General features: G+C 33.3%; 1 protein-coding gene across 1 annotated transcript in view; it reads right to left on the bottom strand.

The window, feature by feature from the left end:
• ADAMTS19 (ADAM metallopeptidase with thrombospondin type 1 motif 19) overlaps positions 1–13,963 on the bottom strand; it is a 280,168-nt gene that overhangs the window by 143,329 nt on the left and 122,876 nt on the right. Inside the window, exon 8 of the mRNA XM_079916812.1 lies at positions 11,183–11,288. Coding sequence (XP_079772938.1) covers positions 11,183–11,288 — 106 coding nt within the window. The remainder of the gene's footprint in view (positions 1–11,182; positions 11,289–13,963) is intronic.

Genomic DNA, 13,963 nt, shown 5'->3' with positions numbered 1-13,963 from the left:
CATCACACAAATAGGAAATTTGGACAAGACAAATTCTAAGATCCATGACCAACTTCTCTATCAGATCTTATATTTCCGCCTTCGAGAAGAAGGCACGCAAAGTGTGTGCTGTTGTAGAAATCATTTTAGTCCTGAAGTCCTAAAGACAGTCTTGTATACTTTCTCTTAGAAGTCTCATCTGTGATGTATCAGTCTTTATTTTATCTGGAATTGATTTCTAGAAATGAGCTGAGGAAAGTGTTCAATTTTATTTTTATACATGTGGAAAACCAATTGTACCACCACATTTTTATAAACAGTCAACTTTCTTTACTGGTCTGCAATGACAGTGTGGTCAGATGTCAGGTTTTCAAGTAGGCATGGGCCTGTTTATGACTCTGTATTTCACTGTATTTCCTGTGAATATATGCGTAAATGTTAAGATCTTAGTTACTATAGTCTCATGATAGGTCTTCATTTCCGTTAGAGAAAGATTCCCATGTTATTCTCCTCCTCATCCTCTTCTGCCTTTGCCTCCAGCTTCATAGCTTCTCCCAAGAATGTTTTGACTATTTTTGGCTATTTGTACTTATATATAAATGTTAGAAATATTTACCAACTTATATAAAAGTTTATCATTGGAATTTCCATGAACCTCTAAAATATGTACAGCAGAACTGACATCTGTAAGATATTTCATTTACCCACAAACATGGTATATTTCCACTGATACAGGTTTGATTTAATGAATTTTAATAGGGGTATTTGCTTTTCTGTCTTTTGTTGGATTTATTCTTAAGTATTTTGTGTTTTCTATTGCTACAGTAAACAGCATCCTCTTTTTTAATGATATTTTGTATTTTTGTGATTTTTATATTTATCTTATATCCAATAGACTTACTATACTCATCAACTAATTCCATACTTTACCTTTGCATTATATTGTGTTTTTAAGTAGGCAATCATATCATTTGCAAAGTAAAATAGCTTTGTTTCTTCCATTCTCAACCCTACATCTTTCATTTATTTTACTCTCATGCTGTACTGGTTTGTACCCCCAGTACATATATAGAAGTAGATATAGTGAGATCTTTGTGACTTTATTAATTTTATAGAGGATGTTTCTAATATTTAACAATTAAGAATCATGATTCCCATTGATCTTGATAAATTTACATGAGTAAATTTTATTTTATTGGATTTTTTTCTGCATCTACTGAGATAGTGTAATTTTTCTGTTAATTACAAATATTGTATATTAACACAAATACGTGGAATCTGAAAAAAATGGTATAGACGATCTTATTTACAAAGCAGAAATAGACACAGACATAGAGAACAAACGTATGGATACCAAGGGGGAGGGTGGAGGGTGGAGGGTGGAGGGTGGGATGAATTGGGAGATTGGGATCGACATATATACACTATTGATACTATGTATAAAATAGATAACTAACGAGAACCTACTGTATAGAACAGGGAACTCTACTCAATGCTCTGTAGTGACCTAAATGGGAAGGAAATCCAAGAAAGAGGGGATATATGTATACGTATAGCTGATTCACTTTGCTGTACAAAAGAAATTAACACAATATTGTAAAGCAACTATACTTCAATAAAAATTTAAAAAGAAATCAGAATCTGTTAATTAATCTGTTAATGTGGGGATTAAGATTTTTAAATGATAAATGACCTTTGCTATACAGACATAAAGTCAACTTTATTCTCTTGTATTAACTTCATTTATTTATACAGTGCTGCTTTATTTTGAAAATGTTTCTTTGCCATTTTTGCATCATTCTCAGATAAGAAATAATTGATACTTGCTTCTTTATAATAGTCCTTTATTGATTTTCATATTATATTAATGCTAGCCTCAAATAATGAATTTGAGGATGTTCCTTCATTCTAGAAAATTTAGATTTTCTAAATTTCCTTGACGCTATTGCTGTGTGAACTTGTGTTTTCTTTGAAAAGATTCTAAAGTGCTGATTCAATTTATTTAAATAGTTATAGAGCTTTATGTCCTTCCATTACATTTTCTTAGAATTTTCCCATTTCATCTCTTTGTAGCTTTTTGCCATGAAAGTATTTAGTGTATTTTCTTAGTATCTTTTTAATGTCTTTGGTATCTGTGTCACATCTCCTTTTCTCATTTCTAATACTGTTGAATTATGCCTGTTTTTCTCGATCAATCCTATCTTTGTCAATTTTACTTGCATTTTCATATATTTAATTTTGGCTTTGTTGTTCACATTTATCACATTTTTCTTTTTCATTAATTTCTACTCTTCATTATTTCTTCTAATTTTTTTACTTTGTTGTTATCTTTCTAACATCTTAATTTGAAAACTTAGGGCATTAATTTCATCATAAAATTTTTATGTATGTTTAAAGCTATTCATTTTCCTCTATGTGCTATTTTATCTGCAATCTACAGTTTCTAAATAGTATATTTGTTATTGTTTAAACCTGAGAATATTCTGGTTTCCATAATGATTTCTCCTTTGATCTATGGGTTTTTCAAAAGTATGCTTGTAAATTTCTAAATTTCTTAGTTTTTTTGTTATGGATGTTTAACTTAATTGTATTATGATCAGAAAAATTCATCTGTATATTCATTTTTTGAAATTGAAATTGTAGAATAAAACAATATATGGTCATTCTTTGTAACTATCCAGTATGTTTTAAAAGAGCAGGTGTTCTTTTATAATTGGCTGTAGGTTTTATATCTGCCCAATAGATCAATATTTTTAGTTGTTCAAATCTCTTCTCTTCCATATAGATCTTTCTGTTCACTTGATCTATCAGTTTCAGAGAGCTGTGTTAAAAACTCCCACTATGGGGCTTCCCTGGTGGCGCAGTGGTTGAGAGTCCACCTGCCGATGCAGGGGACACGGGTTTGTGCCCCAGTCCGGGAAGATCCCACATGCCGCGGAGCGGCTGGGCCCGTGAGCCATGGGCGCTGGGCCTGCGTGTATGGCCGCTGGGCCTGCGCGTCCGGAGCCTGTGCTTCTCAACGGGAGAGGCCACAACAGCGAGAGGCCCGCGTACAGCAAAAAAAAAAAAAAAAAAATCTCTCTTTGGAATTTTCAGGTATTTAAAATGGGGAGGGGAGATTTCAATGTCTATCAGTCCAGATCATAATGTTAATTCTAATGTAAATTTGATATTACTTAGATAAAACAACTGATTTCCTCAAGCAGAATGTTTTATTCATTTCTACTAGACAATTAATACTTTCATATATTCAGCTGTTCTACACGGCTTAGGAGGTTATATATTCTACATTTTTAGTAATCAATTTATTGAATAAAAGTACATACTGTGTGCCAAGTATGCAAGTACTCATGTTCTAGAGGTTGGGAATACAACAGTGAACTAAGGAGACAAGAATTCATCATATGCATACAGATAGATTGATAGATACATAGGTGGACAGATAGACAGACAGACAGATACACAGCTGAATTGGAAACATTTTATGAAGAAAATTAAAGTAGGCAGAGGAGGATAAGCTGGGGCTGTGATTATATTTACATTTGTAAGACATGTTATCAGAAATGCCTCACTAAGGTGACACTTGAGCAGAGAACTAAAGAAGAAAAACAGAGACAGCCATGTGGCTGTTCTGGAGAAGAATACTGCAGGCAGAAGGAAAAGCAAAAGGTACAGGGTTTGAGGTAGATGTTTGCTTCATGTGTTTGAGTTACAGAAAAGAGGCTGATGCATCTAGAGCCCTCTTAGTAAGGAGGGAAATGGTAGGCTGGCAGTGAAGGAGGCTAGACTATGTAAGGTCTTGTGGGGCATTTTAAAGGTTGGGAGTTTTACCAGTACGATAGGAAGCTACTGGAAGATTTTGAGCAAAGAAGTCAGGCAATTTGCTTTGTTTTAGAAGACTGTCCCTGGCTCTGAATTGAAAAGAGGCTGTAGGAGGCAAGGGATGAAAAGTAAAGATCATTTACGAGGCAACTGTAATAATCCAGATGAGAAGTGATACTGGCTTGGCCCAGAGTGGTAGCAGGAGAATTAGTGAGAAGTAATCAGATTCTGGATGTATTATGAAGGTGGAGTCAACAGCTGATGAACCGAATGTTGAGAGCGAGAAACAGAGAGGGCTCAAGGGCAGTTTCATGGTGTTTGGCTGAGTAACTGGAAGGATGGAGCTTCCACTTATTGTGATAGGAAGACCTCAGGGGGAGCACTTCCAGGGTGTGGGGAATCATTTCTGCATGTGCATGCTGGAATGAAGTCTCACTCCATGTAGCCTTGGGTATATTTAAAAACACATGGGGACTTCCCTGGTGGCACAGTGGTTAATAATCCGCCTGCCAATGCAGGGGACACGGGTTCAAGCCCTGGTCCAGGAAGATGCCACATGCCGTGGAACAACTAAACCTGTGCGCCACGACTATTGAGCCTGCGCTCTACAGCCTGCGAGCCATAACTACTGAGCCTGTGTGCCACAACTACTGAAGCCCACACGCCCTAGAGCCCCCACTTGCCGCAACCAGAGAAAGCCCGTGCACAGCAACGAAGACCCAAAACAGCCAAAAACAAATAAATAAATTAATTTAAAAACCCCATATTATTTTAATAAAACTTTACCTAATAACTTATTAAAAGTTTCATACAATAGCTAAAAATGCTCTAAACAATTTGAGTGTGCATACAGCACCTTTTCTATAATAAAATTTCATTGACATTCTACACATAAGAATATTTTACTAAGATAATTACTATATTAAAACATTCACTTATTTAACACATATTTATTGTTTGCCTAGTATGTACCGAGCACTATCAAATGGATTAGGAATCTCATGATAATAAAAAATAGGCATGGTTCATTACCCCTTGGAGCTTAAAGCCTATGAATAGATGAATGAATACACATTTATAAAGAGATGGTGGCATTGAGTGTTTAATAGACTGACCTACACAGAACACGTACTATAGGAAATGGTTATTGATAAGATGTGTGAATTATGATCAGTAGGACATAATTACTCAAAGATATTCCCATCCTTGTAAGGTAGAGGGTGTAGCATGTGCCAATGTCCTGCAGTGTGAAGAACCATGGTACATTAGAAACACTGTAAGAACTCTAATGTGGCTGCAGTGCTGAGAATGAGAGGGAGCATAGTGTGAAGTATGGCTGAAGACATTAGGTTGGGGATAGATAATAAAGAGCCAGCCCAGAAGTAAGTTAAGTGAGTTAGAAGTACCCTTACGCATTTCTGACATAGCACAGTAAGTAATTAACAACATGGGCTTTGGATTTGGACAGACTTGACTTTGAACATCCACTCAGTCACTTATTAGCTGTGTGAGCTTTGGCAACCATCATTCCTAAAGTAAAGCTAATAGTAATGCCTTCCTTCCTCAGGTGGGAGCAGAAGTCTTTGGTCTCAACGTGCTAAGTCAGTGTAAAGTTTTGCTGCCCAATAAATCTCCAGATATAGCAAGGTCAGAAAAATACTCACAGGATTATGTTACTAACAATTATCTTTCAAAATATTATTTCCATAATGATTTATATATTTTATAATATCTAAGACCTGGGGCTAAGTTTTAGTAAAAGCTTAACCGATATTAAAGGGTTTATTTTACTTTTAGTTGGAATTCACAGAGAGGGCTGAATTATTTGTGGCCCTAAAGGAAGAAGTACGTGATATGTATATATGGTACATATATGGTATATATTCATATTTCATGTATATATATATATACACACACACACACATTTATATAACAAACAAGTCTAAAATACCACTAAAAATGTGTACAAAAGAACAACTTTTATTATTTGCAACGGATTGTATCACAGAATTTATGTCTAAAAGGACTGCACAGAATATATGAGGACAGAGATAAACAATTCAAATAAAAACCGCCTTTCAGGCTAAAAATAAAAACAGTCCTCTCTGGCAACCAAATGTGACTCCTATGTAATACTGTCTTAGAGTGAATAACCGTTATGTAACAGGGCTCTTCAAAGTGTGGTCTGGGCAATGGCTGCCAGAAGGTGAACTGTTTTTTTTTTTACAAATTTGTAACTAGATAAGCGGCTGGCACTAGAATGTAAATCAGCTACATCATTAAGCACAAAGTTTAGTTCAACTGATTTTTTTTTTTAATTTCAAGACTTTTTCAACAAAGCGAGCAATGTGCTATATTCTGGCATAGCTCCTTACCTCATCAGAGACCACATTTCCAATATAAGATCAGTTATTGAGCAGCTAATGAGAAAATCAAATTTAATGGAGAGAATTGTACTACCTACACTAAAGTAGATTCTAGATGACCTTCAAGTGTTATAGGGCAATAAAGAGAGACGAGAGAGAGAGAGAGAGAGAGAGAGAGAGGGAGGAGAAGAAAATAGAAAACTACTAGACAAAAATATTTTCCTAATTGTAGAATGAGGAAGCACTTCGAATTGCAAAAAGCTATAGAAAAAATAATGTGAGATTTGACTACTAAAAAACAGTCTCAGGTCAAAAACTTTAAAAGACAAGATTAAACTAAGAGATCTAGGAAGATCTTAACAATATATTTGATCAAAAAAGAATGTCCTTAACATCAGAAGAACTCCTGAAAAATTAACCTCTCTTAGCTTCAATTTCCTCATCTGTAAAAAGATGATAATACTTAGTTCAAGACTTCTGTGAGATTGGATTAGATATGAATAAACTGTTTAGTACAATGTCTGATAATAAAAGAAGTCTTTTAAATTATCAGATAGTCTTTAGCAACCTAATATAAATACGATATTCTAAAACTTTAAAAATACTGTGTAATTGTGCAGTTGAGAGTTAACTCCACAAGTTTGTGTGGTCCCAAACCTGCACATTCTAAACAAAGGTCTGGGACTTGCCTTGCTCTTTAGAGCTAACTCTAAGCCCTTGAAATATCCTGCCTAATAAAAAAGTATCTTTGTTTACTTGGGGGCCCTGGGACATGTCCAATAGTTAATACTAACAATGTGATTTATGGTGGGGGACTTAGAACAGCTTGACCTCTGTAGGGAATAGGTGGTCAGCCATGCCTACGTGACTAAATTCCACTAAAAACCCTGAGTACCAAGGTCCAGGTTAGCTTCTCCAGTTGGCAGTATAATGTGCGTGTTCTCAGACATTATTATTGAGAGAATTAAGCATTGTCTGTACAATTCCACTAGAAGAGGACAAGTGGCAGCTTGCGCCAGGTGTCCCCTGGACCCTGCCCTATGTGCCTTTTTCATTTGCTGATTTTAATCTATACCCTTTTACTGTAATAAACTATCATTATGAGTAAAACAACTTGGCTGAATTTTATGAGTCCTTCTAGCAAATCGTTGAACCTGAGGATGGTCTTGGGGACTCTCTCCCCACACACAGTAATGTAACCACAATTAATATATTAAAAATAAATTACAGCTTGAAATCAAAGTATAATCTCTTACTTTAAGAAATTTTGTTCATAAAGATGATATAAGACATATAAAATATAGTGAATATGTGTATACATATGTATTCCCAAACCCTATCAAAGTTATGAACAATTTAATAAGGTATTTTATTTATAAAAATAAAGTTTTAGCCTTCATCACAGTAAATTAATAAAAGTCCTATCTGTATTTCATGAGTATAAAAACATTAAATACCAATAAAAACATTCTATTGTTGAAATTTTTGGTTATAAGAAAAATAATCACTCCCCTGACCTATCATTTAGAAAGAAAAATAATTTTGGAAAGGAATCATAAAATATTGGTATAAATCATTTATTTCCTCTTTCTTGCTATGGATTCTAACTTATACTTTTGTATATAATTACATATAAGATTTTTAATTGGTAATTTCTCTAAGGAAAATTTTAATATATTTTTGCAGACATTACTTAAGATTCTTTTGCAATAGTAAAAGAAGAATATTTTTGTTCACTTCAATTACTTAAATTCTCACCCCACAAGAGTCAGTTTTATTACTTGGTGGCCCATATTGACTTTCCCAGCTATACATGGAGTTGCTCTGGGAATTTCTAGAGATCAAATTCAAGGCAACAATCATAAATACACTCAAATCAATTTAGAATCATTTCATATGTAATTATAAATGTATTCTTGAATTGACAAGTTCAGATGAAGTCATTTCTTAAACTGTGGGTTGAAAAATTAAATGATCCAGTTCTGTCTACAGGAAATATATTGAATATATTGGAAGAAATTATAACCAAAAAAAGAAAGAAATCCAAAAAGAAAAAAAAAATAAGAATTAAGTAGCTTCACTTAAGTAGCTGAATCTTAATTATACCTCTAAGTAAAAGAGCTCTGCTGGGGTGTGTGTGTGTGTGTGTGTGTGTGTGTGTGTGTGTGTGTGTGCGCACACATGCACAGAGAATCCATAAATATACTTATCTAACATCTATGAAAACTTTCCCTATGTGAGAAGCTATGTGTATATGAACATTGTTTTTTATTTCCTCTTCCTACATTTTTGTTTCATTGTGCTTTTTATCTTACACTGGATGATGATGATGTAATTTATATGGATGAACTTCCTGCTGTTTGTTCTTTATGAAGACACCATTACTCTCACTGCTACTGTCTCCCACTATCTAGCTGCAAGAAAAATTTTAGCCTCTACTTTTGAGACAAATATTGCTTACTGGTAAGGAGAATTTTTAGCAGCTAAGTAGTTCAACATATATCACATGTCCTGGTATTAATCCATCAAGCATTACACATACCTTTGGCACATCTCTATTGATTTTGGGTACAGCTCTATGAAAGTCAAATAAAATAATATTTTACTACCATTTTAGCCGTTCCAACCTGAGTTCCTGGTCATAAACCAATGTTTCTACTACATAAAGCTGAAGTGGGCTTTCCTTAAATTATATCATTTAGTTTTTTGTTTAAGTAGTTGTAGGTTCTTGACTGAGCCTTTGCATATTAATGAAGCAACTTGTACTGTGGTTGGTTCCTTTAATTACTGTTTTTCCTATGTTTTAGAATATAACACAGACTGAAGAAATTAATTTAAAAGAAATTGCTTTTAAACTCTAAAATTTCTTGTTAAAGTGAACCCTCTAGTATTCAGGGTACTTGACAAAATTATTTAATGTCTGTTTCATTAAAAGATACTCAGCTTGTCTACCAAACTGTTAATGCATGGCTGAAGTAAAAATTTTAATTATTCAGAAACTTACATTTAATTTATAAAAATTGTATTTATGATTAATATGCACTGTCTTAAAATATTTTTAACAATAACTTTCTTGCCTCTAAACATTATTGTCAGCATTTTTCATTCAAATGATACATGTGGTTTTTCCTATTATGATTAAACTGAAACATCTTTAAATTATGAAAACTGTATTGGAATTAAGAATCTAAATCCTATGATTCCTGGTGTGAAATACTGAATGAGGTCATTGCATTGTATACTTTCCCTAAAGGATAATGATTTCAAAGTGTATTTATCTTTTCTTGTTTCTTTTTCAAATAACAAACTCATATATTCTAGAGCACTTGAATGACTACTGAAATCCTGCATGGGAGAAAATGAAAGTGTACCTACACATTTGAAAACAGTGACATCAAAAATCAATTCCTGCTGATAATATCCTATTTCTCGGACTAGGTTATGGGTACATGGGTACATTCAATTTTTAATCATAGGGCTGTATAATTATGACTTGATCATCTTCCTATACTTCAGTTTACTCTAATAAAAAGGGTTTTTTAAAACAAACACTGTTATGTCGTATATAAGTTTTTGTCTAAGTTTTCCTTTACCAGTCAAATTCCACTGCCAACACAAGTTTATGCAATTGTCTACAGAGTCCAGGTATATAATGAAAATGAAGTCAGCTGGGTGCACGATAGCAGAGTGCTGCCGCCTGTGATGAGCTGGGAAAGATGGGCCCAGACTCAAGGGTACAGACGCTACTCAACTCCAAGGAATGGCTGCCGTATGGGACTGTGAGTCTAATGTTGCCAGATCTGGAAATTTGAATTTTTAAGTCAAATTTATACTTTTTAATGTTGGCAACTGATTCAATCTTTGAAACACTGCTGGCCAAACTAAATATGTCTTTGACCAAAGAGGTCTCCATAAAGATCACCTCCCTGAGTCAGACTTCAGTAAATGTGAGTTCAATTAAAACACTTTTCATCTGTACTGCTGACACTGCTAGCATGTAGAGAAGCCTACAGTCAAAATTAAGTCTGATTCCCTAACCCACACCATTCTACTATAGTGTATTTCCTGTAAATATGTGTCTATTTCTTATGTCATTTGAATCCCAAACCAACCTCATAACACAGATATTATCCTCATTTTATTGATGAGGAATCCAAGGTCCAAAGATAGCAGACAACTTAATGAAGAAATTCAGAACAGTATGACCTGAGTTAGACAACTTGAGTTCAAATCCTTCCTCCATCATAGTATTTTTATAACTTTGGGAGGGTAAATTAACCTCTCTGTACTTCAGTTTTCTCCCCTATAAGATGGGTACCCTTACAGTCTACCTGACAAGAACGCTGTGGGGATATATAAAGCATGTAGAAATATGCCTGGCACATAGTAAGTGCTATATAAGTGTTGCTACCACTAATTATTATTGCTATTTTTATTATCTGTAAAATGAAATCCCTGCTTTTTGTGAATTTTAAGTGAAATCATTTATGTAAAGTGCTTACTTAGAATTATGCCTGAGACGTACTTAATGTTCATTGCACATGAATTGTGAGTCCAGTTTAATTCTCTTCCAGATGCATTGCTCCTAAACCGTACAGATTAATTCCTTTGCTCTGTAGTGGATAATAACAAACAGGTACTATTAGAAGCTGGAACTATTTCTACTTGTACATAGTGTTTTGCTTGGATGCTTGAATAATGCACAGTTGTGTAGTGTCATGATTATTGCAAGGTTTATATCATTTGGAAATATGAGTGAAATGAATCATGTGCCATGTAATGATTGTCCTGATGAGGATTTTAATGATGTAGTAAGATTTCATTCAGAGTATCAGGAATGGTTACAACATCCAGAAGACACTCTTCAAATTTAAATGATCTTCTCTGCCTCCTCGTTTACCTAATTTAAAAAACTTATGCTCAAAGCAAATAATGAAAAGATATGCATGTAATTCAATAATTCAAATTACAAAGGTACGTGCTAATATATTAGCATAGCCAGGATTTTTACTTACTTGTGGCCCATTTCATGAGCAATTGTAAATGCAAGGTTCAGGCCATTGTCTTCAGCAATAATACATTTTCTCTTTTCACTACACATTCCACTCAAGTAAGCTATACCTAGAAAACACAAACGTTAATTATCAAATGTCAGAATTAAAATGCAAATATTTATGCTTGGTATTAATAGAAGAAAAGAAAAATGATAGTTTTCCCCCTCAAATATGTCAATATTAAACTGTGATATCCAGCCCCTAAAAACAATTTCAGGAGAAAATGCATATGTATATGTCAGTCAATAAACTGTTAATATTCTTTTCAATTTTATATTTTAGATGAAATTATTTTATCAATTATACAGTTCTCAAAAGGCATACCATAAACATACATTTTATAAATACCACTTTTCATTGTCATGTAAGATAAAGTTACAACTTAGAAAATGTAAATGAAAAAGCAATGATTATTTAAATATTTTTCAATTCTTGAAACCTAGTTTCAAAGAAATACCCTAAAATAAACTATATTTATAAGATTCTTGAACTCACATTTATATTTTTAGTAATAAAATTTTGAAATTTTATTTTATGAAATACCATTTTAACTAATGTAACATAAAAACTATCTATGGTACTTGGAAAACTGAAAATATTTCCTTTGAAAATTTCTTAGCTAATAAGATGATCTGACCATGGAGTACATGATACTGAAATATTATTTAAGACAAAAATTTCAGCAACACATTTGATCTTTTGGTTTAAATTATTAGTAAAGATAATATCTGAAATCACTAATACTCTTTAGTCAAAGATTTATGTACTATTTTACTAATTCAGATATACTCCTGAATAAATATCATTTAATACAAGGAACTATAATCTTCCAAGAGTATGTTTTAATGTATCTTCAAGTAACAAAAGTTATGTTATAAAATAAAATTGTTATTTTTTGAATTAGTTGTATGTTCTCTAATTCTCATATCCTTATAAAATACATGTAAGCTCATTTTATGAAAAAATTAAAGTCAGGACAGGTAAAATGATTTGCAAACGATCACATGACTACCAAAGATAAAGCCATTTACCAGCTAATTTTATTTTGCTTCTGATTACAATTTACAGCAGAGTTGCCCCTAATTAAAGGTGGTTAGCTGAATGCTTGTGACTTTTTTTCTCCAGAAACTTAAAGAATAATGGCAAGGAATAATTAAATTTAAATAAAACAATAAACCACCGTGCCAGGGTTTTGGAAAGAGAAGATTCATGAAGGAACACGGACTGATTTAGTGGAGCCACAGCCCACATGACAGGAGAGAAGGATTTTATGAGCCTGGCAGAAACCCAGAGAGGCTCAAGACTGAGGCACACAAGGTTTGAGGAGAGTCATTGCTGGAGGGTTGAAAATGGAGATTAGTTCAAAGTTTATCCTTAACTACTCTTTCAAACCTTCATGTTGAATGTCAAGGCCTGGTATCCACTGGCTTATCAGACAAATGAAGATATATTTGTTAAGCAAAATGTAGTATAAACAGGTTATTTAAAATATATAACTATAGGAAGAAACAGCCAAGAGATTAAAATACATATGTTACTTTCTCTAAGTAGTTAGAAATTAAAATAGATCTTATAGACATTTCAAATTCACAAATAGATGAATAACTTCTATATTAATGGATGGGTAGATGGATGAATAGAGAGATGATAAGCCCTACTTCATTTGGCTTATTAAGGAGACTGAAATTATTCCAGGGTTAAATCAAGATAAAGTGGGAAGGAAAGATGAAGGTAGTAATAAACAGAAGGGAGAAGAAGAGAAAGAGGAGAAAAACATGTTCTTATCTAGTTTCATTAAATGATAAGTGAAATAAAAACTTTAAAAAATTCTTAAACGTAGTGTGAATTTTAGGAGTGCTAAATCTGGTCCTTATTAAAACAACAAAAAATGGAAAACTAAGATTTAGGAGTAACTGAACTTGTGTCATAATTGAACCGAAGAAGGAAGGAAGAAAGAAGGAAGGGAGAGATGGAGGGTGAAAGAAAAGTATCTCCTCTTAAAAGGATATTAAAATTCTCTTGAGCATTTTAAGATTTTTAAAAAATATATAATTTGAGATTAAATGTTCTGCAAAACTTCTAAATCAAGCTCAACTATAATTAGCATGCTGATGACCACTGTTTGGTACAAAATTTCCTTTAGAATGCCCATATATTTCACCACGTTTTTCACCACAACTAAAATAATTCCATTACCATATGCAGATTAAAATTTAGCCAATGTGGGTTGTCATCAAGTCATATATCCCTTTGCTACATGAACCAGTACATATCAAATTTAGTCACTTTAATAAGTGTTACATTTCTTCTCCCATACCCATTCAAATATACTGTTCCCAAATAAAAATAGTATTGTCACTTGTTTTAAATTCTTATATTTTCTATATTATTCTTTTTGTTGTATACTTACATATTTTTTCCATATTTTTCTGTAATGTTACTACATTGGCTAGGATTTTCAACATACTGTTGAAATATGTGGTATTGAGCTCCGTGTTTTCCCTGCTGACTTTAATAGGAATGTTTACAGGTTCACAATGGAGATGACTGCCATAAGGACTTTGAAAGATACAGCTTGTTAAGTTAAGGAACTTAGTTTCTAATATTCTTGTGTGTCTAAGTGAAAAAGGAGGCAATGTTATATGATGCATGGGTCAAAGGTGGATGGCTATTGGAAATAGCAACCGAGAGAAATAGGTAAGAGAGCTGAGCTTTTGTAGATCTGGTATAAAGGAAGAACCC

This window comes from Stenella coeruleoalba (assembly GCF_951394435.1).
Source record: "Stenella coeruleoalba genome assembly, chromosome: 3".
Classification (NCBI taxonomy): Eukaryota; Metazoa; Chordata; class Mammalia; order Artiodactyla; family Delphinidae; genus Stenella; species Stenella coeruleoalba.
Note: the sequence above shows the minus strand (reverse complement) of the source record. Positions and strands in the feature narration are given on the sequence as shown.